The sequence below is a fragment of the Talpa occidentalis genome, unplaced genomic scaffold, assembly GCF_014898055.3.
Source record: "Talpa occidentalis isolate TD23 unplaced genomic scaffold, MPIMG_talOcc4v2.1 talOcc4.4, whole genome shotgun sequence".
NCBI classification, from domain to species: domain Eukaryota; kingdom Metazoa; phylum Chordata; class Mammalia; order Eulipotyphla; family Talpidae; genus Talpa; species Talpa occidentalis.
In genome coordinates, this window is record NW_023604295.1 from 118,216,673 (window position 1) to 118,242,758 (window position 26,086).

At 36.7% G+C, this 26,086-nt stretch overlaps 1 protein-coding gene across 4 annotated transcripts in view; it reads left to right on the forward strand.

The window, feature by feature from the left end:
• Positions 1–26,086, forward strand: part of HOOK3 (hook microtubule tethering protein 3) — a 122,842-nt gene that overhangs the window by 43,386 nt on the left and 53,370 nt on the right. For all 4 annotated transcript variants that reach the window (XM_054700941.1, XM_054700942.1, XM_037526172.2 and 1 more), the window contains 4 exons: positions 6,701–6,786; positions 18,829–18,901; positions 22,093–22,143; positions 24,094–24,226. In XM_054700941.1, the coding sequence (XP_054556916.1) occupies positions 6,701–6,786; positions 18,829–18,901; positions 22,093–22,143; positions 24,094–24,226 (343 nt within the window). The remainder of the gene's footprint in view (positions 1–6,700; positions 6,787–18,828; positions 18,902–22,092; positions 22,144–24,093; positions 24,227–26,086) is intronic.

Below are 26,086 nucleotides of genomic sequence, written 5' to 3' on the forward strand. Positions count from 1 at the left end.
AATAAATAAATAAATAAAACATGCCTCTATAAAAATAAATAAATAAATAAATCTTAAAAAAAAATGTATGCAACTTTATGATCTGGAAATATTTTAAAAGCATTATGCGGGTCTCCCCGGTGGCTCAGAGGTTGAGCCCTGGGCTGCGAAGTTGCCCGCAGCCTTTGCAGCGCTGGTTTGGATCCCCGGCCACCAGCGAGGGTCCCACATGGTGCGCAGACCTCTCCTGCCACCCGCTGCTCCCCTCTGCAGTGTACTTCGTCAGTCTGCCTGTTCTGCTCCCTGTTCTGGCTCTGGTGAATTCTCTCACCCTCCCACGCTTCTGACTGTACCTAGTGCTTGTATAAATAAATAAATAAATAAATAAATACATCTTTAAAAAAAAAAAGTTAAAAAAATAAAAGCATTATGCATTGAAATGTTTCAAAATTAAGATGAGTTTAAGTGCTGGGTTTGTTTTAGTTCATCATAAAAGACAGAATAAATGTTAATATGGGAAGTGTTTGAGGTAACTGAAAGTGTACATTTAGTCTCACAGCTTCCTTTATGTGTGGGGGCCAGATTAGTGCTGAACACAATTCCAAAACCAAATGTAAGGGAAAAATAAACTCGAAAGAAAATAATTTAGTCCATTTTTACATAAATCTATAGCCATCTGTGGTTGTATGGTTTCTTTGCACACAGCATGTTAGAAGGTAATAGCAACACATTGAAAATACAGACAACTATCATTGACAGAGAAGACCCTAGAATGAAAGGTTTAGTCTGAGTAATTCAGTCAGTCTTTGTTTTGTCAGCCTCACATACTTAAAAAGCTCCCATGTTCAATTATTGATCATAATTAGAACTTGAATTCATCAAAGCTTATTTTCATTTCATAGATTTAGTTTGAGATGAGTGGTATGCATTTTAGCCATTACTTCACTAGAAATGGTTAAAAGTACAAAAGCTCAGGCACTTACAGAGATGATTTAATGCAGCATTCATTCCTGTCTAATAACTCATTGCCCCCTAAATGCTGGGCACATTGCTATTGTATCAGAGCGTCTACAAGCTCAAGAACCAAATGTTCTAAATTTTTGTTGAAAGAGGGATACTTACAAAAAGACAAAGTATCATCCTACCAATGGAAAACATCTTAAATTCCAAATCCAAGTTTATACATCAAGCAAGTTCAACAGGATGTGCTTGAAAATTTCCACTCTGCCTCCTCTCTCCACCCTCTGAGTCAAATAGTATTCTTTCCTATTAGGAAAATCTGCCCTGCCTGTTTCACCTGTCAAGCCTTAATTTCTTGAACTGCATTGAAGATTGAAGATTGTTCTTTCCTAGGGTTTAGAGACTGAAAAACCAGAAAGAACCTGGAATGCTACCAGTTGTTGGCAAGAAGCTTAAATGGACAAAGAATCATCACATAGGCTCAGTACTTTTCTCCTGAGAAACCCAACACCCAACATAGAGCTACAAATTTCACATTACTTATTTGGCAATCTATAAAATGCATATTCATGTATAAAATTAAGGCGGGCATAGTTTTTATGTTGGCATCTTCCCTATCCCATTCTGCTCTGCCTAACACTTACCAACTATTTTTGCCCTCAAAGGGAGAAATAAAGAGAGCAGATGTGCAAAATTCATATTGGGTGACATTTTATCACCCAAGAGGAAATTTCAGAGAGAGAGAGATTTTCTTTGGGATCTTCTTTGCTTTGATTTCAAAGCAAATCAAGTCAGTATAACATGGTTCAAATCTTGGTTTTGTTTCATACTGACTGGGTGACTTTGGGCAGGTAACTTTATGGTTCATGATTCTATCACATCCAATTTAACACTAGGAAGTAGGTCTTATGCGTTAGTATTTATTAGTATCTATCACTAATTGCTAAACCTCTTGTCCAGAGTTTATAATTCAGTAGTTCTGGAGCCTGAGATTTTGCATTTCTGACAAATTTCCAGGTGATGCTATTTGTTAGTGGCCTGGGGACCGCACTTTGAGAACCACTGCTTTAGAGCAAAGCAGGGTTTATTAACTGTAGCATAACTTGACATTTGAGGTTTAATATTCTTTGTTATGAGCATTGCCCTGTGCATTGTAGAATGTTAGATATCAGTAGTACCCTCATAGTTGTTACAACCAAAAATGTTTCCTAGGAAACAAAATTGCCCCTGCCTGAGAACCTCTTGCTCTACAGATAGTAAATAATTCCAGGTGATCTCCTGTGTTATTCCTCTCATGCTTTTATGGAGGAAGGGAAGGAAGAGGTTGGGTGATGTTAATAGAAATTCTTGGAATTAGAAGGGGTATGACCCACCTTCAGGTATAATTTCATGCTTTAGTGCGGTTATCTTTAAATCTTACTGTACTGCTATGCTGTACTACATAGATGTTAACTCTGGCTTAGGAGAACTTGTAGATGATTTTTTTAAATAGTAATTCACATGCTATAAAATTCATTTTTTTAATTTTCAATTGAATGGCTTACAGTATGATCACATGGGTTGTGCAACCATTACCACTATCTAATTCCAAGAACATTTTGTCACCCAAGAGAAAACTCCAGAGAGAGATTTTCTTTGGGATTTTCTTTGCTTTGATTTCAAAGCAGAAGTGCAGATACTCCTGCTCTTACAAGCAACTATTTACCTCAAGAGCCAATGCACAGAAAATAATTTTTGAAAGGCATGTTTTAAAAATAGAAATAATTGGGTTTTTTTTTTTTTTAGGTCCCAAGAGAATTAGATAAACTATTTGCAGTTTTTAATAACCTTTTATTGAGTTGTTTCTTAGTATTGGCAGAGGGAGTTTTCTAATCTTTGATCCCTTTCACTTAATAATTCAAATGGAGGGTGCCAAATGCCAAACCAATGCCCCATTGTGTAAGAATTGTTTGATGGGGAAAAAAAAGAATTATTTGATGAGCTTGTTAAAGATTATTAGCCTCCTCCAATTTACCATATGATTCAGATATATTGCCAGGTTTGGGCACCACTGCTTTAGTCTTTCTAAAATACCTAATGTGTGCTTGTTTTCTCACTTATTCTTAAAGCAGCACACACCTCCATAGGGTACTTTTCCCAGTTTCTAGATGGAAAAACAGATTAAATGACATTTCAGGGTCACATGGCAAATAAGGAGCAAAGCTGGATTTAAAATTAGTTCATTCCATTCACAACAACCTTCTCTGAGGGCTTATTCTGTAACAGTCATTGTGCTAAGGTTAGTGATATAGAAATAAACAAGACTTGACTCTCACTGCTACCACTTTTTCTTTTCCAACAAACCTACAAGAGATTGATTTAGCAAATGTAAAATGAATGCAGGTACTTACTTCTTTTTAAATTTATTTATTTATGCATACAAGAGCTGGGTACAGGCCAGAGATGTGGGAGGTGAGAGGATTCACCAGAGACTGGGGAGCAGAACAGGCAGACTGACTGAAATACACTGCTGAAGGGAGCAGCAGGCGAGACAGGAGAGGTCTGCTTCACCATATGACTTGCTCCCTGGCTGGCTGGGAATCAGACTTGTGCTGCAGAGGCTGTGGACTGCTTCACAGTGCAGAGCTTAACCCTCTTGGCCACCGGGGAGGCCCCACTTACTTCTTTTTAAACTTCATTGTTATTGCCACATGACCATTGAAGAAGCAACTGTAGATAGTAAAGAGTAAAATTCAGGATTAGTCCCTGCAGATGATATTTATTGGTTCCATTTATTTATTACTAATTATTTATTGAACTTCCAACATGTATTGGAATAATGTCCAAGGGTAGCTTGGAAGGGCCCTCTTCATCACCTCTCTCCAAACAGACCAAAAAACCCACTTGCTGTGGGATCTTTGTGAATTCCCTTAGTTTCTAATAGCCATTATAATCACTATTTACAAGACTCTCCTATATCAAAAACATGAAGATGCTTCTAACGTAGTTGTAGTAGTTCCTTTTTTGAAAGATTTTGTAGATGATACACTACAGAAAAGTGGACACTTATCTACTGTTAGTAAGAGTGACTTGCTACAGCATTTATTAAGGATACTTTAGCAGTATTCAAATAAGAGCATTTAAGTAACACCTTAAAATATATGTACACTTTGACCTCACAATTTTACTTCTAGAAATATAATCCAATAAATTTTTTTTAAAGATTTATTTATTTTATTTATACAAGCACCGGGTACAGTCAGAAGTGTGGGAGGGTGAGAGAATTCACCAGAGCCAGAGCGGGGAGCAGAACAGGCAGAAGGACCGAAGTACACTGCTGAGGGGAGCAGCGGGCGAGACAGGAGAGGTCTGTTGCACCATGTGGGACCCTCTCCGGCGGCCGGGGATCGAACAGGCACTTGCAGAGGCTGCAGGCAGCTTTGCAGCCCAGCGCTCAACCGCTGCGCCACCAGGGGAGGCCCTATAACCCAATAAATTAAAATGTGTGCGAAGTCAGATAGCTGACTGAATGTTACTTGCAATTTTTTAAATTTTATTTTTATATTCCCCATACAATTGCAACCCCCTTATTTTGACCCCAATACTTCCTTTCCCCACCCCCACAATTTTTTTAAAAAAGATTTATTTATTTATACAAGAACCGGGGTACAGGCCAGATGCGCGGGAGAGTGAGAGGATTCACCAGAGACAGAGCTGGGAACATAATAGGCAGACTGATGAAATACACTGCTGAGGGGAGCAGCGGGCAAGACAAGAGAGGTCTGCTGAGCCATGTGGGATTCTCCCTGGCTGGCCAGGATCGAACCTGCGCTGCAGAAGCTGTGGATAGCTTCACAGTGCGGCACTTAACCGCCTGCACCACCAGGGATGGTGGTGCAATTTTTTGAAAAAGATTTATCTATTTATGCATACAAGAACTGGGTACAGGCCAGAGGTGCGGGGAGTAAGAGGATTCACCAGAGACAGTGGGGCACAGAACAGGTGGATTTACTGAAATATACTGTGAAGGGGAGCAGCTGGCGAGACTGGAGAGATTTGCTGTGCCATGTGAGTTAGCTCCCTGGCCTGGTATTGATCTCTTGCTGCAGTGGCTGCCGATAGCTTCATAGTGCTGAGACTTAACCCCTCGCGCCCCCAGGATAACTCCCTTTATTTGCAATATTTCTGTTGTCACTACCTAGTTTGATCTCATCTGTGTGAATATATATACCTACTAAAGTAAGTCTCTCTACCTCTTTCCCTCTAATCCTTTCTCTTCCCACCCCCCACTGCAGCCAATGTGATCTTTATACTTTGCAAATCTCATGTCCTCACTGTCCTGTTTAGAATCCTTTGCTTATTCCCCATTACTCTTAAGGTGAAATCTTAACATGATTTAGGATATTTTACACAAACCACTTCCTCCTGTTCCATTTCTTCCTCTCTACCTAGTCCATACCAAACTGCTTTCATTGCTAGATTACATAGCACTCTCACTTTAATCTTTATGCTTGCTATTTACATTTCCTACAATACTCTTTCATTTTACTAACCTATAATTTATGTGAGAGCGTGACCTGCATCTATCCATTCTCAGTGATTTATTTCCTTCTAAGTCCTGTACTACTAGGTATAATCATAGTTGACTTAGCTATATTATCTTACTCATAGAAATAGCTTCTACTGTCAGGAAACCATTTATTGGCCACATCATGTTGGTCATTACAAAGCTCTAATTCAGAGTCCATTTAAAATAAACCAGCACAAGTTGAATATCTGACCTAAGTATAGTAACTATGACTTCTACATCTGTTTAAAGACATTTTGGCCCTGCGTAACATCCCTCAATCTGGCAGAGCTCAATAAGAAATGTATGTTGCTTTTTCTCTTGCCTGCTGAAGGAGTAAGGTGCATGTTAGCGAACAGCAGTGCCTGTGGCTCCATCGCCAGGTTCTTGGAGGAGCAACAGAAACTATGAGTTTTGAAGATGTATGAAGATGTATGAAAACATGTTGTACATGTTTTCCAAAAACTCGTCATAGAAGATGATTGAAAAAACTACTAGGAAAAACAACTGCATGTAATGAGAACTGCCAGTGAAAGTTCAAGTCCTTAGCTATTTAAAAATTCTCCAGTGCCTCAAGTGTTACATGCAACATTTTGGAAGGAAAATGAAAAGTTAGGGCCTCCCTGGTGGCGCAGGGGTTAAAGACAGCACTATCAAGCTGTCTCCAGGCACTGCAGCTCGAGTTCGATCTTAAGGTTTATTAATTCAGTGGCTCAATTTTGGCTTCAGGAACCTAGTTCTTTCTGTCTTTCCTCTCTGCCATATATTGCATTGGCTTCATCCTAATATTGATTCCCTTAATAGTCATAGGATGACTGCTAGTGATAATGAAGGAACATACTTGTCCGCATTAGATGGGATGGACTTTTCTTTCCCAGAAGATCAAGTAAGCATGCTTTGGTCCAAATTGTTTTTGCCTGAACAAAGTATTTGGTGCATCCCTGAGACAGTAACTACTATAGGGAAGGAAGTTACCATGACTTTCTTATATTGATCATTACTGAAGAGACTGAATGCTGGGTGTCACCCTATACCCACCACAATTTCTCTTTTACCAAAGGGGAAAAATTGCAGTAATAACCTTCAGGAAATTTTCCAAAAAGGGAAATGAAAAAGTTTTTCAAAGCTTATAACAATTCCCAAGATGAGATAATCACCAAAAAAAACCTAACAAATCTTTTATTTAGTTAACCATGGAATCTTTTCTCTCCTCAGATCCAGACATTTAATGTGGACGCACCATGCCAGACCGTGGAAGATTTAACGAATGGGGTTGTGATGGCCCAGGTTCTTCAAAAGATGTAAGAACAAATAACTGGCCTTTTTGTATGTTGGTACACGTGGATATTTACTAGATTGAAAGCATGTATTGAAAAGTGCTTACATGAGACATGTGCTGCATGGAGAGTAAGAACTGTAAGCTGCAGTGATTATTTTAACTGGTATCTACTTGTTTAGGTACAGATTGCCTGGTTGCAGGGCTATGATTGCGATAGTAGTTTAGCAGAATTATTTGTTCTTGTGTTTTTCCGGCGTAAAGTTGGCAAAAATTTTCATATTAGCAACCAGATTGTGTCATTGTAAAAGAATCTAAAAGGCTTGCTCTCTCTTTAGAATTTTTGCACAGTTGTCTTATAAGTGGAACCTTTCCTGACCACTTTTATAAAATAAGCAACAACCGTTCTCTCTCTTTTAACCTTTCATGTTCTCCAAAGTATATAAAACTATCTGATCTGCCATATATTGGCTTATGTATTTGTTATCTGCCACTTCTCCTTCACCCTTCTGCAAACACACACACAATGTAAATCCCCATAGAGATAGAGAATTTATTTCATTCACTGTGACAGCTTAGCACCTAGGACAGTGCCTGGTTTTGGTTAAATCATATGAAAATGCTGTTCTTTGTAGGTCAGAAATAGTCAAATATCAGCATTTTCTCATGGTTCAGTCTGCATGATGGGTGCTCATTTTCTTTGAATGATTAAAAGAATAAAATATTGGTTTGGCAAATAGCCAGTCAAAAAATGGACAAAAGAGTTTTCAAAGAACGCAAAAGGCACATGAAAAGTTACTCAGCATCAGTTATCGTTAGGGAAATGCAAATCAAAACCAAGTGAGATACCACCTCACACCCCTGAGAATGGCCCATATCAGTAAGGACAGAAACAAATGTTGGCAAGGATGTGGAGAAAAAGGAACTCTTGTATACTGTTGATAGGAGTGTAGACTAGTCCAGTCTCTATGTATAACAGTATGGAGGTTTCTCAAAATGTTGCAAATACATCTACTCTATGATCCAGCAATTCTCCTCTGAGGTATCTACCCCAAGAATATAAAAACACTAGTTTGGTGGTGCAAGGGTTTAAGCACCGCATTATGAAGCAATCCACAGCCTCTGCAACATGAGTTCAGTCCCCAGCCAGCCAGCCAGGGAGCAGCCCACATGGTGCAGCAGACCTCTCCTGTCTCACCTGCTGCTCCCCTCAGCAGTGTATTTCAGTCAGTCTGTCTGTTCTGTTCCCCATTCTGTCTCTGGTGAATCCTTTCACCCCCAACCCCCGCATCTCTGGCCTGTACCCCAGTTCTTGTATACATAAATAAATTTTTAAAAATAAAACACTAGTTTCAAGGGATATATGCACTCCTGTGTTCATTGCAGCACTATGAATAGCCAAGCTCTGGAAGCAGCCTAAGTGCCCAGTGATAGTTGAGTGGATTAAAAGATGTGATATATATACACAGTGGAATACTACTAGCTTATATTTAAAAAAGGAGATGAAATCCTGCCATTTGCAGCAACATGGATGGAACTGGAAGGGATTATGCTAAGCAAAGTAAGTCAATAAGAAAGATAAATACCAATTATTTTACTCATAGAATATGCAAAGCAAAGGAATACAAAAACAAAGCCTTCAAATCTGACAGAACTGGGGAAGGGAGCAAAGTGGGGATCATACTGGAGGATGTTGGTGTTGGGCTGTGTGAGAACATATATTTGTAGAGGTGTGAACCTATACCCCTTAAGCATGCACTGTTGTAAATCAACATTACCTCAATAAATATAATTTTAAAATGGGGAAAAAATTGGGATATATAAAATATACCTGATTGTTTCCATCTAAGTATTTTGAAAACATGGTAGCTATAAATTTGGTGTTATATGACTATTTTCAGCTTTTACCTAAGAATTTTTCAAATTAAGGATTGCCTATGAATTTAAGAAATCATCAGATTCTATGTGATTTGGGGGATACTTTTGTATTTTGAAGCCTTGAACACTTGTCAGCCTCATGATATTAAAAGATTTGCATGTGACTAGCTAGGATTTTCTGTAGTTCTGTTGAGAATCAGTGACATCATTGAGTGGGTTCTTGCTGTTCACCTTGTAGTGAGCTATGTAGAGTTGCCCAGCTAAGAGGCAGCTCAGATGCCTGCACTTCAGAGAATCAGTCCATGTGCCTTTATTGGGTACTTGGGCTTTAAAATTGTGGTTTGCTATGGCTTCTGTAATTTGCATGGTGTTCATGGACAGACCCCCAGTCTTTTTGATGAAGCTCAAGAAAGCTCATTTGAAATCTAACCAGCCCTGGTTCTAGCATTGTGAGAACTGTGATCTTGCAATTTTCATGGTCAACCCTGAGTGAGGCCCTAATTATTAATAGCCTTTGAATGGTCTGGAGAATTCCCTGAAGTTTTTAATAAAAATTAATTTGTGGATTAATATGCTTTCCAGGTATGTTTATCTAAGCGATTTTTTTTGCTCAAGTTAGTGTGAGTAGGATTTGTATTACTTCTTGAAACCAGAAGACAGAACTTGCAAGTGTGTGTGTGTGTGTGTGTGTGTGTGTGTGTGTGTGTATAGTTCACCAAATCAAGAGCATAATATATACATCATGTTCTGCAAAGTGATTATTTTAACTAACCAAAATTTTGCTGTTATATTTCTCATCAGTACTTAGATTTTTACTTTTCTTTCCAAAATGCTTTCCTTTTTTCCCCCTTTCATTGACATATAACACACACAGAAAAATATACTAAAAATAGTGATGAATTTGTGTGTTGTATGTATATCTGTATGTACACACATTCATGTGACCACCTCAAAGATTAAGACACAGAACATTTCTAGTACCCAGATGACTCCTCATTTTCCCTCTTCCTAATCAGTAAAACCTCTTGCCCTAAAATTATCCCATGGTTCTGACTTAAATACCATTAATTCATTTTTCCTGTTCTTGAACATCTTAAAAATGGAGCCATACAACTTGTACTTACTCTTTGGTGTTTGAGTTCTTTCTCATCATATATTTATTTTGTTGCATATTATCTGTTTTAAATGAATATATGCAACTTTATGGATAGTTCAGTTCCTTGCTTGTCAGTTTGATATGTATTGAATGACTACTTTGTGTCCAGCATTGGTTGATACAAGGGCAGCCACACTGATATGATAATTGCCTTGGGAAGTTTATAATCTGAGATAAAACACATTTTAATTAATCATGGAGACAAAATTGCTACTATAATAACTATTACAGGAGAGTACACAGTGTTGTGAAAGTTTGCAAGAGGCATATTTAACTTATTCATGGAAGTCTTGAACATTTTACCTAAGTAGAGATAAATCTGAAAGATGATAGGTAACAGATTTCTTAGCAGAAGGAGCATATGCTTCTTTCAAGCTAAAGGGACACTGTGAACATTACAGCATAAAGAGAAAAGATTTGGGTGAAGATGATACGGTGGATGGAGTCAGACCATGTAGCACTCTGGGAAGCAAATGAGGAGTTTTAAGAGGAAATGGGTTAACACAATTAGATTTACTTTTTGAAAATAATCTGGCTGCAGGTATGAGATGAATTGGAACAGGCTAGAATGAAGGAGGATGATCAATTGGAAAGAAATTTTTAGTAATGGGAGGTGGTGCTACCTTGAACTAAGAGTGGTGAAAGAGATGTGGACAAACGGATGGACTGACAGTGGTGTAGAAAATCAAATTTTGACATAGTGGGCAAAAGGGATGTGTTAAAATTGACATTTAAATTACCAGCTTAAGCAAATACAGTAAAAAGCCTGCAAACCACTGATGTGGGAATGCTGAAAAGAGATCTGCTGTGGGGCAGTGCTGGATGTATCATGAGTTTAGTTTGGGGGACATCGAACCTGAGTGGTATTGAGACATCAAGAGAAAATGCCAAGTTAATAGTTGACATTATTGGTTTAGCATTCAGAAGATTGAGTCCAAAGTGGAGATAACATTTGAGCATCTCATAATAGAAACCATAAGTTTGGAATAAATTGCCGAGGGGAAAGTAGAGTGAAAAGAGGAAGTGTGTACCTGAGCCTCGAAGAACTCTGACATTTAAGTGTCATTTAGAACATCAACCAACAGAGAAACCAGAGAGGTCTTGAGAAAACCTAATAGATTGTGGGTGCTGAGAAGGTTACTGGAGGGCCTCCCCTGGTGGCGCAGGCCATTGAGCACAGTGCTGTGACGCTGTCCGCAGCTTCTGCAGTAAGGGTTCAATTCTGGCCAGCCGGTGAGAATCCCACATGGCGTGGCAGACCTCTCCTGTCTTGCCCACTGCTCCCCTCAGCAATGTATTTCCTCAGTCTGCCTGTTCCGTTCCCCGCTCTGTCTCTGGTGAATCCTCTCACCCTCCCGTGCATCTGGCCTGTGCCCCAGTTCTTATATGCAAGAATAAATAAATCTTTTTTTTAAAAAAAAAAAAAAAAGGTTACTGGAAAGAACACATCTTTTCATTGTGTCTGAGCTGATAATTGAAAAATTGTATCTTTTTTGACTTTTAGTAGAAAGATTTTCAAATATGAAGGGATCTAAGTGTGCTTATTGTTAATATAATTTTTTTGCTCCAGTTTTTAAGTCATTTTCTGTTCATCTACTCTCTGGCTTTAAAGTTTTTGATGCTGTTGACTTCTCAATCTTTATTTTTGTCCCTGTAGGTTCATGTTCCCCTCTCAAAAAAAATTAATAGACTGTTTTGTAGAGTGATTTTAGTTTCACAGCAAAATTTAGTAGACAGGAGATTCATTTTGGGATAATGGAAACATTCTGGAGGTGGATAGTGGTAATGGTTACAAACAATGTGAATGTATTTAATGCCTCTGAACCACATGCTTTAAAATGGCTTAAGTAGTAAATTTTATTTATATGTATTACACCAAAAAGTGTTTTTAAATTGAGCAAAATTATGGCAAGTTCCCGCATACTTCTGCCCTACTAAGCACACAGCCTCCTCCCTCACTATCAACATTCCCACCATAGTAGTACATTTGTTACAATTGGTGAGCATACACTGACATATCAGTATCTCCCTAAATCCATGTGTTATATTAGGGTTCACTCTATTATAATTCTAGAGACTTTGACAAATAATTAATGACATGTATCCATTATTGTAGTACCATACAGAAGTTTCATTGCTCTAAAAATCCCTTTTTTTTTTTACTTTCTCTAACACCCATCGCTTCTTTTTTTAATTTATTTTTTAAATTTTTTTACATCATTGTTCATTTTTAAACAATATTTGCTTCCCCCACCCCCTCACGTGTAGTCCCCATAGTGTTTCCTTCACCAATGCACCCGTGCACCATCACCTCAGTCCCCTGTGCTCCTCCCTCCCTCTGATCCCTCTCCTGCCTCCTCCCCTGCAGGATGTCTCTGATTTATGATTGTCCTTTTTTGCTTTGTTGTGTTTTGTACTGTTATTATTTTTTTACACTGGTGTCTTATTTGGTTCCCCTATATTCCTGCTGTAAGTGAAACCATCTCATATTTTTCTTCTTTCCTTCTGGCATATTTCACTGAGCATATTCCTTCTATCTCCATTCACGTTGCTGTGAATGGCATGAGTTTATCTTTTTTGATTGCTGAATAATATTCCATTGTGTATATATACCACATCTTCTTGATCCAGTCACCTATTTTTGGGCATTTGGGTTGTTTCAAGGTTTTACCTATTGTAAATAGTGCTGCAGTAAACATAGGAGTACAGGTGTTCTTTTGAATCAATGTTTTTGTGTCCTTTGGGTAGATCCCTAGGAGTGGAATTCCCGGGTTCTATGGTAGCTCCATCTTTAGTAGACTGAAGAACCTCCAGACAGCTTTCCATAAAGTTGAACCAGTTTGCACTCCCACCAGCAATGTAGGAGAGTTCCTTTTTCACCACATCCTCGCCAACATTTGTTGTTGCTTGTTTTTTTGATATAAGCCATTCTTTCTGGTGTAAGGTGGTATCCCATTGTGGTTTTGATTTGCATTTCCCTGATGATAAGGGATGTTGAACATTTTTTATATGCCTATTGGACATTTGCATTTCCTCTTTGGAGAAATGTCTTTTAAGTTCTTCTGCCCATTTCTTGACTGGATTGTTTATTTTGTTTTTGTTGAGTTGTGTGAGTTCTTTGTATATCGTTGTGATCAGACCCTTATCCGTTGAATGGAGTGCAAAGATTAAAAAACCCTTTTGCTTCAGTAGCAGTGTATGCAGGATATGTCAGGCATCTGCTGACTTGGCCATTTGCATGATCTTAGAATGTCTGTCAAAGGTGGCACTTAACACCTTTTTACCACCTTCCACCCTTCACTGATGTCTGTCATTTTTCTCAGCGTTGCCTATGCATCACCCTTACCTTGACTTTGAAATTAGCCTTTCTCTTCTTTTATCCTTTGTGTCCAAAAGGAGTTCACCAACTGGATGTCCTGCGGTTCAGTTTAGTACAATACTGACTTCATGAGTTAGCTCAGACCCCACAAGTTAAATGTCAAAGTCCTTCAAATATGATACTACCCAGAATTAGCACAGATTCCTTAAGTTTAAGGCCTCAGTTCCACAAGATTGACCCCACTTCAGATGCCAGGTGGACATGAGGTCCTCAGTGCACCCACTCTTCTGCCTGCTAACCAGAAATTCTGGAGCTATCTTGAACACCCTCAGGTTTGATAATTTGCAAGAATGACATGAAATTCAGGAAAGTGCTATACTTTTGATTACAGCTTTATAAATGAGACAACTCAGGAATTGCCAGATGAGAGGGATGCGTAATGTAAGGTATGGAGTTGGGGGCTCTGCAGCAATTCCATGCCCTCTCCATGCACACTGCTCTCCTTCATGTTGATGTGTGCACCAACCCTGAAGTTCCTTGAGCCATGTAGTGCAGGTTTTGTATTTACATACAGTGGATGCCTATATAAAGGTATAATGAAAGCATTAACCATGTGATTGAACTCAATCTCCAGTCCTTTCGTGGAGTTCATGGGGTGGAGGTGGTTAGTTCTTCCGGGACCAGCTCCATCCTGAAGCTATGTAGGGTCCCTACATTAAATCACTTCTATCATAAACCCAGGTATGTTTGGACAGGGATAATCATAAATTATAGAAGATACTTACACCACTTAGGAAATTTTAAAGGTTTTAGGAACTCAGTGCCAGGAAGCACAGTATATTTACAACCGCATATTGATCAAAAGAGTAAGATCACAAGTAGTAAGTTTTGCCTCTAAGTGCCTTTGGTGTTGTTTCCAGAGTTCAAGAAAGAGGGGGAAAAGAAAATAAATGAGACCATGGGAGATAAGATGAAGGTCAAGCTGTGGATAATGGTGGAATGCTTCGTAAAAGGATACTCTTTTTATAGTACCCTGAGCTGCTGTCCTTGGTTTGGAGGCTATCCCTTATATGCTGGTATTGACACAGTAGGCATCAAGTATAATTGCTATACTTTGTTGTCATTGTAGATACAAAATTGAAATTATTGTAGCTAATTTTCTAATACATATTTAATGGCAAGGGGATCAAAATGATTATTCCAAGTAACTGAAAGGTCATTTAAAATGGACCTAAGAATCAATGTATTTATAAAGGGAAAAAAACTAAGATTTGCTATTAAAATATCCTATTAAGAAATGGAATCAATATACATTTTTGGTTTTTGACCCCATTTTTATTTGGGGGAGTTAGATAATATTAAATTGCTGAAATAATTTTAGCAGTAGAAATAAAAAGTTTTTGGTTTCTGTGGGGGCAGTTGACTACAGGCAGATGAAAATTGGTATTATATTGAATTAAAATGAATGAGCCTTTCCTTTAGCTTAAGCTGTGGCTGGTACATAAGTTATAACCAAATAGAAGTGACACTGGAAATATTTAAGTAAATGGTTTTGTATATTTCATGTTTTTTTTTTTTTTTTTCCTTAGCAGGTAACAGAATGCAGTAAGAAGCTAAAGATAGCTTGTTAGGAATACTCCCAGTAAGATAAAATGATCAGTTGTTCTTTATATATCTGTAAGAGATTTTGGAGAAGAGCGATCCTAGCCAGAGAAATATTAAGTGGGTAGTTAGAAAATACCGCTGAAATTGTGAACTCCTTACAGAAACAGAGTCATGGATAGCCGCCTGCATATTGAGACACAATTTATTATAGGAAAAGTCACACTGAATGGAAAACTGTAGACTACTTTTCTTGATGTGTAGATTGGAAGCTTATTAAATAACAGCACAATCGCTTCCCGAATGTGTTATAGTCCACAGGTATTTAATGAAAACCTGCTTTGTGTCAGATTGGAGGTGTGGGGCAGTAAGTGGGAACAAATCCTTGCCCTGATGAACATAGAGTATCATGAATGATGCTGGTCTTTTCTCCTTGTGACCTCGTTTACTGTGCATGAAGGAGATATCAGTCACAGGACCTTGTTGTTTGTTAGAACAGTTTTGTGTTGAACTCTGCTGTTCTGTCTTAACAGAAATGCTTATATTATCACTTCTACCACTTAGCTATATGAGTGAACTTGGGAAAAATCACTTGACTTATGAATCTGTTTTTCCTTAACTGAAATATAGAAATAATCATACATTTCTTGCAAAGTCATTGCAAATATAAGGTCCTGGTTCAGTGCCTGGCATATTATTGATGCTTAGTTCATGATGGTAATGACTGTTTTTGTTGTCTTCCCTTCCTAGCTCAGATATGCTTCTGCGATTTTGATTTTGTAATCTCTTAAAAAAAAATGAACTATGTTACGGTGCTTAATTTTAAATAGATTTTTCAAAGTTGTTTTATTCATAATATGTATTGTTCTAAATTACAAATGAAGTATCCTATGATCTTGGAGTTCTTGGGATACTATGCAATTTCTTAGACTTTTTATAGCAATCTTTTCTGTAAGTTAGTGATTTTCTGGTGAAATATGATTATCTTCTAGCTGTGTGATTCTGAATTGCCACTCGGTAAGTTCAGTGCCTTTCATTTTGGGTAGTCACCAGCCACATTGTTTTAAACTCCTTGATTGTCCTCTGTGTGAGTTTCTTGGCTAGAAATATTAATACTTGATTGGCAAGGATTGTTCTTTTTGATTACAGCTTTTTAGATTACTTAAATGTCTCCCAAAAATGAATGTTTTCCCTTTTCTACATTTTTATGATTATTCCATAATTTAGTGGAATTTACTTCCGTTGTTTTTATTTGCATTATCTATTCTCACAAGAAGTTTAAAGGGGATACTTGGGGTTTGCCAGTTTATAGCACTCCCTTTCTCTGAAAACTCATCCCTCTTCTGATTGCTTCTCACATGTGTGGTCATTCTTCCTCCTAAAGTTGTGTCTTGCTTTCTGTTCTCCGTCTTTTTGGTCCTATGTAATGGGACCAGAGTTGGAAAAAATAGACTCTAGTTGAGTCATTTAGATTTTTGTGGAAATTTCAAATTGGTACTGAGGAATGGCTGGTCTTGATGGTATTTGCTTGAACTGAAGACTGGGAACGTGTCTGCAGCTATCTCCCGTGTGTGTAATGAGAAACAGAAAAAAAGTTGGCCTACAGAGAGAAAAACTGTAGATGGACAGAAAGATAGACTGAGACAGAAAGTGTCCTCTCTGTATTTTAAACAGCTTTCCAGATACTTTTTCCAGTTTTTCATGAGTCCCAGTTATATTTCATTACAATAATATATCTTAGTGATCTTCTAATAAGTTTTCTTTTCCTGCACACATTTGCTCAAATTCATTTCTCTTACCTAATAACGAAAGGTTCTTAACTAAAGAAGCTAGATTAGGTTTAAAACAAAAATCAGTGGGTAATTAATATCCACATGCAAAAGAATGACGTTAGACCACTTCCTTACACAAGATACAAATGGATCATAAACCTAAATATAAGAGCTAACACTATTGAACTCTTAGGAAAAAACATTGAGTAAATCTTCCTGATCTTGAATTGGACAAAAGCTTCTTTGATGCAACACCAAAAGTAAAAGGTAAATTGAGCATCATCAAAATTAAAAATCTTGTGCTGCAAATTATGCCATCCGAAAGTGAAAAGGTGGCTCAGCAAATGAGAAAACTTATTTCATGTCTTGTCTGATAGGGACCTGTATCCTGAATACTACATGATAAAAGCGAAGCACAAAAGTCTGCATAATGTATAGCTACATTTATTTTTTAAATTTTTTTAAGATTTTATTTTTATGCATACAGTACTGGGGTACAGGCCAGAGTTGGGGGAGGGGTGAGAGGATTCACCAGAGACAGAGTGGCAGACCAACTGAAATACACTGCTGAAGGAAGCAGTGGGCGAGATAGGAGAGTTCTGCTTCGCCATGTGGGTTGCTCCCTGGCTGGGGATCGAACTAGTGCTGCAGAGGCTGCGGATAGCTTCATAGGTTGCGTCTTAGCCCCTTGCGCCATCAGGGAGGCCCCTATAAAGCTACATTTAAATGACATGTCCAAAATAGGTAAACCCGTAGAGACAGAAAGTTCATTAGTAATTCCCAAAGACTGGAAAGAGGGAAGTGATGGCATATGGACACAGTTTCTTTTTGAAAAGTTGGAAATGTTCTGAAATTAGATTGTGGTATTGGAGCTACAGCTCTGTGAATATACTAAAATCCTTTGTATTGTATACTTTAAATGGGCAAGTTGTCTGGTATGTAAATTATATCTCGATTAAGCTGTTTTCAAAAGTAGAGAGACTATGAAATTAATGTTGTCTAGTTATTGACACAGACTTCAAAAATAATCATAACAGATTTCTCAGAGGTAACTTAGTTGTAACTTTTTCATTAATACTTATTACCTAAATAAATGCATTTTTCTTAATAAAATTTTGAAATTTTCGATGGCATGTTGTTTCATATAACTGTAATGTGGACAAAATTTAGTACTAATTGTATTTATCAGTTTGAGTGGCAGTGTAAGTTGAAATGTAAATTTTCCTAATGTAGTTCTTGTTAGTGTTGTGTTTTTAGGTAAATTGAGAGTGCTGGGATGGTATGGAAAGAGCTTTGAACTTTGCTCTATGCTAGAGTAGGGCAAACAGATGTTCAGTCTATGATCTTGAACAAATAATTTCTTAGAGCACAGGTTTCACACCTTCGAACTGAGGATCATGCTGGACCATAAAAAGGTTCTTTTTCTTTTTAAAGAAAAATACCGATGGTCTCACTCATAGCAGGAATCTAGAAAACCTAAATAAGGGACCAGGAAAAAGAATAAATATAAGAAAGAAAAAATCAAAATCGACAAACAACTATGAACCAGAGACACATTATGGGGGCAGGGTAAGGAGGGATTGGGGTCAAAATAAGGGGGTTGCAATTGTATGGGGAATATAAAAATAAAATTAAAAATAAATAAATAAATGTGTATTTTGGTCTGTTGGAATAAAAAAAATGAAATTCAACCAGGTTTTAGCAAAAAAAAAAAAGTTCTTTTTCTTTTTAGTATTTATAGGCATTTGGGATATTTTCCAAAGAAAGTTAAACATAAGTATATTCAGCTTACATCCTTGTTTCAAATTGTATGTCCATGCCAATATTATCTTAGATTTTGAATCTTTTGTAAACAGAAACAGTGTCCACTTTTGTCTAATGCCTGTTAATACATTTAGGTTCTCAGTTTATTTAAAGAAGTTAAAATTTCAGTGACGTTGTTGGTGACCTTCAAAGTATAAGGTGATGAAAGTCAATGAAATCTTAACTGAAAAAGTGTATCATAACATTTTTTTCTATTTAAAATTCTGTCATTGATTTTTACTATTTTTAGGTATTAGTGTGATACCTACTAATTGTTAATTTCATATTAGTGTATTTATAATTTTCTCTTATATTAACTACCTTTTTTTGTATTTTAGTTTATATTTTGATAAAAAATATTTTAAGAGCTCATAGACTATATTGTATCCACTTATCTGAGTTATTTAGTGGATAATATGTAGCGATTACATTTTTATTTTGTAGTTAAGTGATGACATGGAATGAGTTTCAGTTTTGGTTACTTTATTAGCTTTATAGCTACATGATTTTAATATGCTAGCTTTTTCTTATTTGCAGAGATCCTTCATATTTTGATGAAAATTGGCTTAACAGAATCAAAACCGAAGTAGGAGATAATTGGAGGCTAAAGGTATTTTCTTTTTATTTTTCCATCGGTTAATTTGTCTTTGACTTATATTTGTTGATTTTTTATCTGATGTGTCTAGTGAGCTTTAGAAACTTAGGTAGCCTTCAGTGAAATAATCAAGACTGAATATTGGAGATAACCTGAAGTTGCTTACCAAAATGGAATGTGAGTCAGTGAAGCATAGCGACTGAGAACGTGGACCGTAGACCCAGAATACTTATATCCATGGCCCAACTCTCCCTTTCTGAATCTAGGAAACTTTTAACCTTTCTGTGTCTGTTTACAGCAATAAATGAGTTAATACATTAGAATGCTGTGTAGCACATGTTAGTTGGTAGTGTTATTAACAGTGAGAAAAATGTTGCTCATTATCAGGGGTCCAAAACACTCAGTGAATGAATTCTTTACATTTCCTTCCTAATACCCTTAGATTTCAGTATTTCTCAAGCTTCTTTGACCAAAACCCCTAACAAGAAATACATTTTACATAGCAACCTGCTCTCCATATTTATGTTCATATACAGTTGAACACTTTTTTGCCCTTATTCTATACAGTAATACCTTCACTTTATTTTTTAAAGTATTTGTTGCAACCCACTAAAGAGAAGTTCTGTGTACCTTTCACCCAATTTCTCTAGTGGTTACATCTTGTGTTATTATAATGTAATAGCACAGCTAGGTAACTGACATTTGTACAATCAACAGTGTATTCAGATATCATCAGTTTTACACACACTTTTGTGTTGGTGTGTACATTTCTGTGTAGCTCTGTCAGATTGGACATTCATACAGCAGCCACCACAATGAAGATACGGAATCTTTCCTTCTCCACAAGACTCCCTGTACTACTTTCTATGTCCACATCCACACCACCCCACCCTTCCCCTAGTCCCTGAAAACCACTTATGTGTCCCCCATGTCTATTATTTTGTACACTAATTGGTTTTCATGGCCCAGTAATGATCACAACTAGCAGTTTTGATAACTCTGGAACCATTTCTTTATGATTTAGACTGTAGAGACTCAGAAATGCAAATGAGTAAGCATGTAAAACCCCTGGACTTAAGATGTGCAAAGCTCCATTTGTTTGTATTTCCCCATAAAAGTGTGTATTTGATGAAAAATATTTACTGATTGCTTATATGTTGGGTTTGCCATAATCTAATTACTTCTTTTTTAAATTAGAATGAATATTTTTAATGACTTCTAATTTGTAAATAATCATTGAGGAATGGGCAATTAAACTGAATTTTTAATGTTTAAAAGCAATTCATGAATGTTTAAAATAATGTACTAATCATTTTGTGTTTGCTTTCTGGCTTGACCAAAGGGGGGTTGCCTACCTCACCTCCACACAGACAGTACTCAAACACACACACACACACACACACTCTTTCTCTCTCTCTTTCTCTCTCTCTCTCTCTCTCCCCCTCTCTCTCTCCTCAGTGTCACAAGTGTTGCAAAGGCAATAATAAGAGAAGGGAAAAATGTGTATTATATTCATAATATACAGAATTAAAAATGTCAGTTCTGATTTTCATTCTATTCTCCATATTTTATCCTGTTATATTTCTTCAATTTTAGGTATCACTGATTAATGATAAGATATATACCTTTTTCAATGGGAAATAAATTCCCATTTTTAAATGACCACATTGACTTTGTAAGATGTTATTTTAAATGTTAAAATATGAAAAAATCAACATTCTAGAACAAATAAAATCATGTATAATGCAATTCTCAATTTCTCCAAATTTTTTAGTTTGGTGCTCAACTAAGGAAACAGCAAGCTTACCCCCATGTTCATTACAGCATTATCTGTAATAGCAAAGAGCTGTCAACAACCTAAGTGTACCCATCAACAGATGATTAGCAAACAGGGGATGTAGGAGGAACAATGCAATACTGCTCAGCTATTAAAAAAAAAATCCTGCCATGTGCAACCAGGTGGATGGACCTGGGAGGTATTATGCAAAGTGAAATAAGTCAGATGGGGAAAGAAAAGTCATGTATGGTTTCACAAATCTGTAGCATATAGATAAATCAAACAGATAGTCTAAATTAAACAGAAACAAACTTTGAAACCCTAGTACCAATTAGTGGTTAACAGAGGGAAGGGGGAAGAAAGGGTATGGGTGAAAGGTGGTCAACTATATGGTGAAGGATAGAACTGGACTTTTAGTGGTGAACCTAGTACAATATATACATTAAGTTGGTTTTTAATGATGCACATCTGAAAACTGTATAATATTATAATACAATATTATTTCAATTGAAAAATAGTGATGTTATATATAAATGGTATTGTATAACATGCAATATTTTGAGACTTAACTGTTTTTACTCAGTGTAATGATTGTGAGATTCTTTCAGGTTATTGTATGTATCAGTACTTTCAACCCTTTTATTGTAGAGTAATTTTTCAATTTATGGAAGTGCCACAAATTGTTTATTCATTAACCCATAGGAGGACATTTGGATCACTTCTGAGTTTCTAGAGATTGTGGGTAGAGCTACTATAAATATTCATGCACAGACGCAGCTGTTTTGTTTTCTGATTATGGTGGTGGTTACACAAATTCATATATATATTAGAATTTGTAAAACTGTAGACCAAAAATGTTAATTTTACTGTGTGTTAATTTAAAAATAATTTTAAACAAATTATTAAGAAAATAAACATAGTGTTTTCTGACAGTGAAGGAATTTGGAGATATTCCTCTATAGGTTATAACCTCCTTCTTAGGTTACTTTGGAGATTTCTAAAGGTAATTTTGACTGTTAATTGTGTTTAATTAGCCTGGTGTAAGATGCAACTCCTTTTTCTGAGGGAAGACAGCACTGAACTAAAGTCTTCATTTAAGATGGCATGTTTTTTCTTTATCTCCAGAAAATCCAGATTATTTAATTTTACTCTTAAGTCTTGTTAAATTCCATTCATTTTTATCAATGTTATCATAACATCGAAATTTTTTGTAGTCAGAAACAATGTGTTTTATATATCTCTTAGATCAAATAAATTAAAACATTGATGTTTTTTGATGATAGTAATTTAAATATGCCATTGGGTTTTTTAATTTACTTTATGATTAAGTAGAATGATTAGTTCAGAAGTTTTTTATGTTAAACTATATTTTGCTCTGTGCTTGGAGCTGCCTTTTAAAAACCCAGTCATTTCCTCTTTCTTTAAACAGATAAGCAATTTAAAGAAAATTTTAAAAGGAATCTTGGATTACAATCATGAGGTAAGAACTTTTTTTCATTCTACTTGGAAGTATTACTATAGGACAGTTCAGTTTTACAGTATTTTTTAATAGTTTCAAGAAAAGGAAAAATTACCTCAAAATTAATTATGTTTTATCCTCCATTGTGTATTTCTAGGGTGTTAGTTCATGTAATTATCTATTAGTTAGTTACTAGATAATCTCTGTCAGTGAAATATGCAGTTTGTAGACGATTACTCATATATGCTGAACTTTACTTTCTCCTTCCTGTTAACTCTTTTTTCTTCCCTTACTTTGTAAATGTAGTTTAGAGTCCATTCATTGCTGTTATAATCAACTCATTATTTACATCTATTTTATTCCTTGGCAAATCCCCATCCCTAGACTAACTCATTTTATCTTGAGCCTGCATAAAACAGTTAAGACATTGCTGCATTAAAAATCTGGCATTAGAACTAACTTGTTTTCCTTTAAATTTCATGAACTTACCTATCATATGGACACAACATAACTGCAAACCTATGTTACTTTCCTGTGTTTTTCCTCCCAAGCTACCTGCAGTTATATCTTCCCTATCTCAGTAATGACCCTGCAGTCTACTACCCTACCACTCAAGCCCCAAACCTATAAATTGTGTATAACCCTTCCTTCTTTTGATATTATCAACAAAAACCTTTACATTAAACCTCGAAAGGTCCTCCCCGGTGGTGCAGCGGTTGAGCGCTGGGCCTCTGCAGCTCCGGTTTGATCCCTGGCTGCCGGTGAGGGTCCCACATGGTGTAACAGACTTCTCCTGCGGCCCACTGCTCCCCTCAGCAGTGTATTTCATTGGTCTGCCTGTTCTGTTCCCTGCTCTGGCTCTGGTGAATTCTCTAACCTTCCTGCGCTTCTGACTGTACCCAGTGCTTGTATAAATAAATAAATAAATCTTTAAAAAAAAAAACAAAACTCGAAAATACAGCTTTCTCCATTTGTGCAGTCACAATCCTTATCCCAAGCCGTCATTAGCTCTTGCTTTAATTACTAGAGTTGTCTACTAGTCACCCTGTTTCCCGCTTGGCTTTCTACAGTCTCTTCTCCACTCCCAAACCAGGATGATTTTTAAAAAATGTAAAGTGATTATATCAGTCTCATTTTCAAAGTTTACTGCAGTTTTCTATTGTGTTAAGCATCAGCTCCCCACTTCTTACCCTGAGGCACCAGGTACTACATGACCTCTTCTACTTTCCCATGCATTGCTCTCACCTCACCCTGGCACTGCAGCAACATTTATCCTGCTTGTGCAGGTTTGTATTAGAATCTTCTTTTTTCTCAGTAGGGTTATCTAACAGAGACCAGTCCATTTGTCTACATATAAGTCATTCATTTGGGACCAGGTTCCCCATAAAAGAATCCTCTCCATTCTCCTTCCTGATATAGGTGTCTTACTGTCAGTGTGTTGTTGTGTTTGTTTTTTTTTTTTAATTGTTAAAGAACAGGTTTATTAGGGAAAGGGGACAGAAGAATAAAGGACACTTGCATAGGCACAAGTGGGCAGAAAGAGCTGCCACTGTCCATGTTTTGTAGTCAAATGGACTGAAGATGACTAGGGAAAATCTTACTGTTGGGAGCATGAGCCTATTCTTAATTTCTACTCATCTGATACTCCTAATGTGTTTAGAACTTCTCTGAATCTACTCTTTCAGAGAGAACACACCGAATTTTTCTTGGAGCAGCAGAGGAATCAATAGTGCTCATTTTCTTTGCTCACTGTACATACCCCATACTAGATTAGGGTCTACGTGGCTATGTTTCTGCATAGTTATAACTTAGTATGGGAGATAAAAATAGAAATTAGGAGTTAGATTGACATAATAGCTCTGTCCTGAATGATGAGTTTCTAGAGCTGACAAACTAATCTCTGTCAAATCTTTTATTGGGTCATATAAATGTAAATGTAAATGTAGTGCCAATCTCTCTATCTTCGTTCAGATTTTAGGACAGCAAATCAATGACTTTACCCTTCCTGATGTGAACCTTATTGGGGAGCATTCGGATGCTGCAGAGCTTGGAAGGATGCTTCAACTCATTTTAGGCTGTGCTGTGAACTGTGAACAGAAGCAAGGTAATTTATTTCAATGTATGCATTTAAAACTAAGGAGAGTAATATATATTGTGTATTTCATATAATTACCAATATGAACAGTCACATCTTTAAGGGTACCCTCAAAGAATGCCATTTTCTATGATTTTGCTGATAATTTGTTTTGAAGCTTAAAAGAGTGTTTTGCAAGTTAGACTAAATTTCATCAAGGTGATATTCTTTCCCTTTCTGCAAAACTGTATAATTTTTTTAAGCATATGTTTTTAACTATCCTGAATGTGATATAGCTTGCTGTTAATTGGACATGGACAAGCTAAATTAAATACTTAATGTTAGCAATAATATGATATAATATACTGGATCAATTCAGCTCTGGAAACTTAAAATTGGATATTTTAGGTGCAAGTATGAAGGATTTATTTTATGAATATTTACTGAAATCAGGCATTATGCTGGGGCCTAGGAACACTTGTCAGACAAAAAACAGACACAGAACCTTCCCTGATGGAATCTATAGTTGAGTGGAAGAGGAAGGCAATAAGTAATGCCACATATGATTATGTGATCTGACTAGTGGTAAGTGCTGTGACGGCAGTTGTCATGGTAGACAGGCTTGATCTGGATCAAGGAAATTACTTAAGCAAAGATGTGGAGGGTAATAGGTTAAGCATAAACTGAATAGCAGAAACTAAATGTCAGGAAGACTCTAGTTTTCCTTTTTATTTTTTTAAAGATTTATTTATTTATGCATACAAGAGATGGGGTATAGGCCAGAGGTGAAGGGGGGTGAGAGGATTCACAAGAGACAGAGTGGGAGCACAACAGGCAGATCTACTAAAATACACTGCTGAGGGGAGCAGCAGCAGGCAAAACAAGAGAGGTCTGCGCCATGTGGGTCAGCTTCCTGGCTGGGGATCAAACTTGTGCTGCTGTGGCTGCCAATAGCTTTATCATGCTGAAACTTAACCCCTTGCGCCTCCAGGGAGGCCCCTCTAGTTTTCCTTTAAACCCTTTAGGGTTTAAATAAAATCACAACCATAGCCGAGAATAATGAGGAAGGGATAAAGGAGATGAATCAGGAGAAAGGTAGAGAGGGGCTGTTCCAAAGATGACAACACAGTATTATACTGTTCTTTACCTGACCTTTGAAGATATTTTTTTAGCCCAAATGTATTTTTCTTGTTCCACACAGAGAAGTACAGATTTGCCTGTATTTTTTTTGGTGTTCTCGTGATTAGTGTAATAATAGTTAATGTTGTTCTTGAACCTGTGACTACCTTTATTTGTCTCTGTATCAGGAATTTTTTCTAACAATGTATTTCTCTTTAGCCCTATTCCTTTTAGATTTTAGCATGCCATGCTCTTACAATAATTTTAGATTGTTTGTTCAGTTTAAGTCAAGAATTAAAATAGAGGATTTTCTACATTTGTGATTTTTGTTTATTACTGAAGTGTTTCTATCAAGTTTTTTGTCCAGAATTGAAGATTTGTATAAATAAGATTCAAAACACATTAAATCTCTAAATAGAAGTTTTATTTTAAAGGATAGGTGAAAAAAATTTAATGTAATTCACTGAATTCAGAAAATGACTTTTTATGTATTTTGTTAGATAATGCATCAAAACTTGGAGTTAATATTTAATGCATAATGCTCCTTAAATGTAGTTGTTAAGAGTTAGCTAATTTTATATACATATATATATTTAAAGATTTATTTATTTATTTATGCATCCAAGAGATGGGGTATATGCCAGAGGCGTGGGAAAGGTGAGAGGATTCACCAGAGACAGAGTGGGGAGCAGAGCAGGCAGATTGAAACACACTGCTAAGGGGAGCAGCATGTGAGACAGGAGAGGTCTGCTGAGACATGTGGGCCGGTTC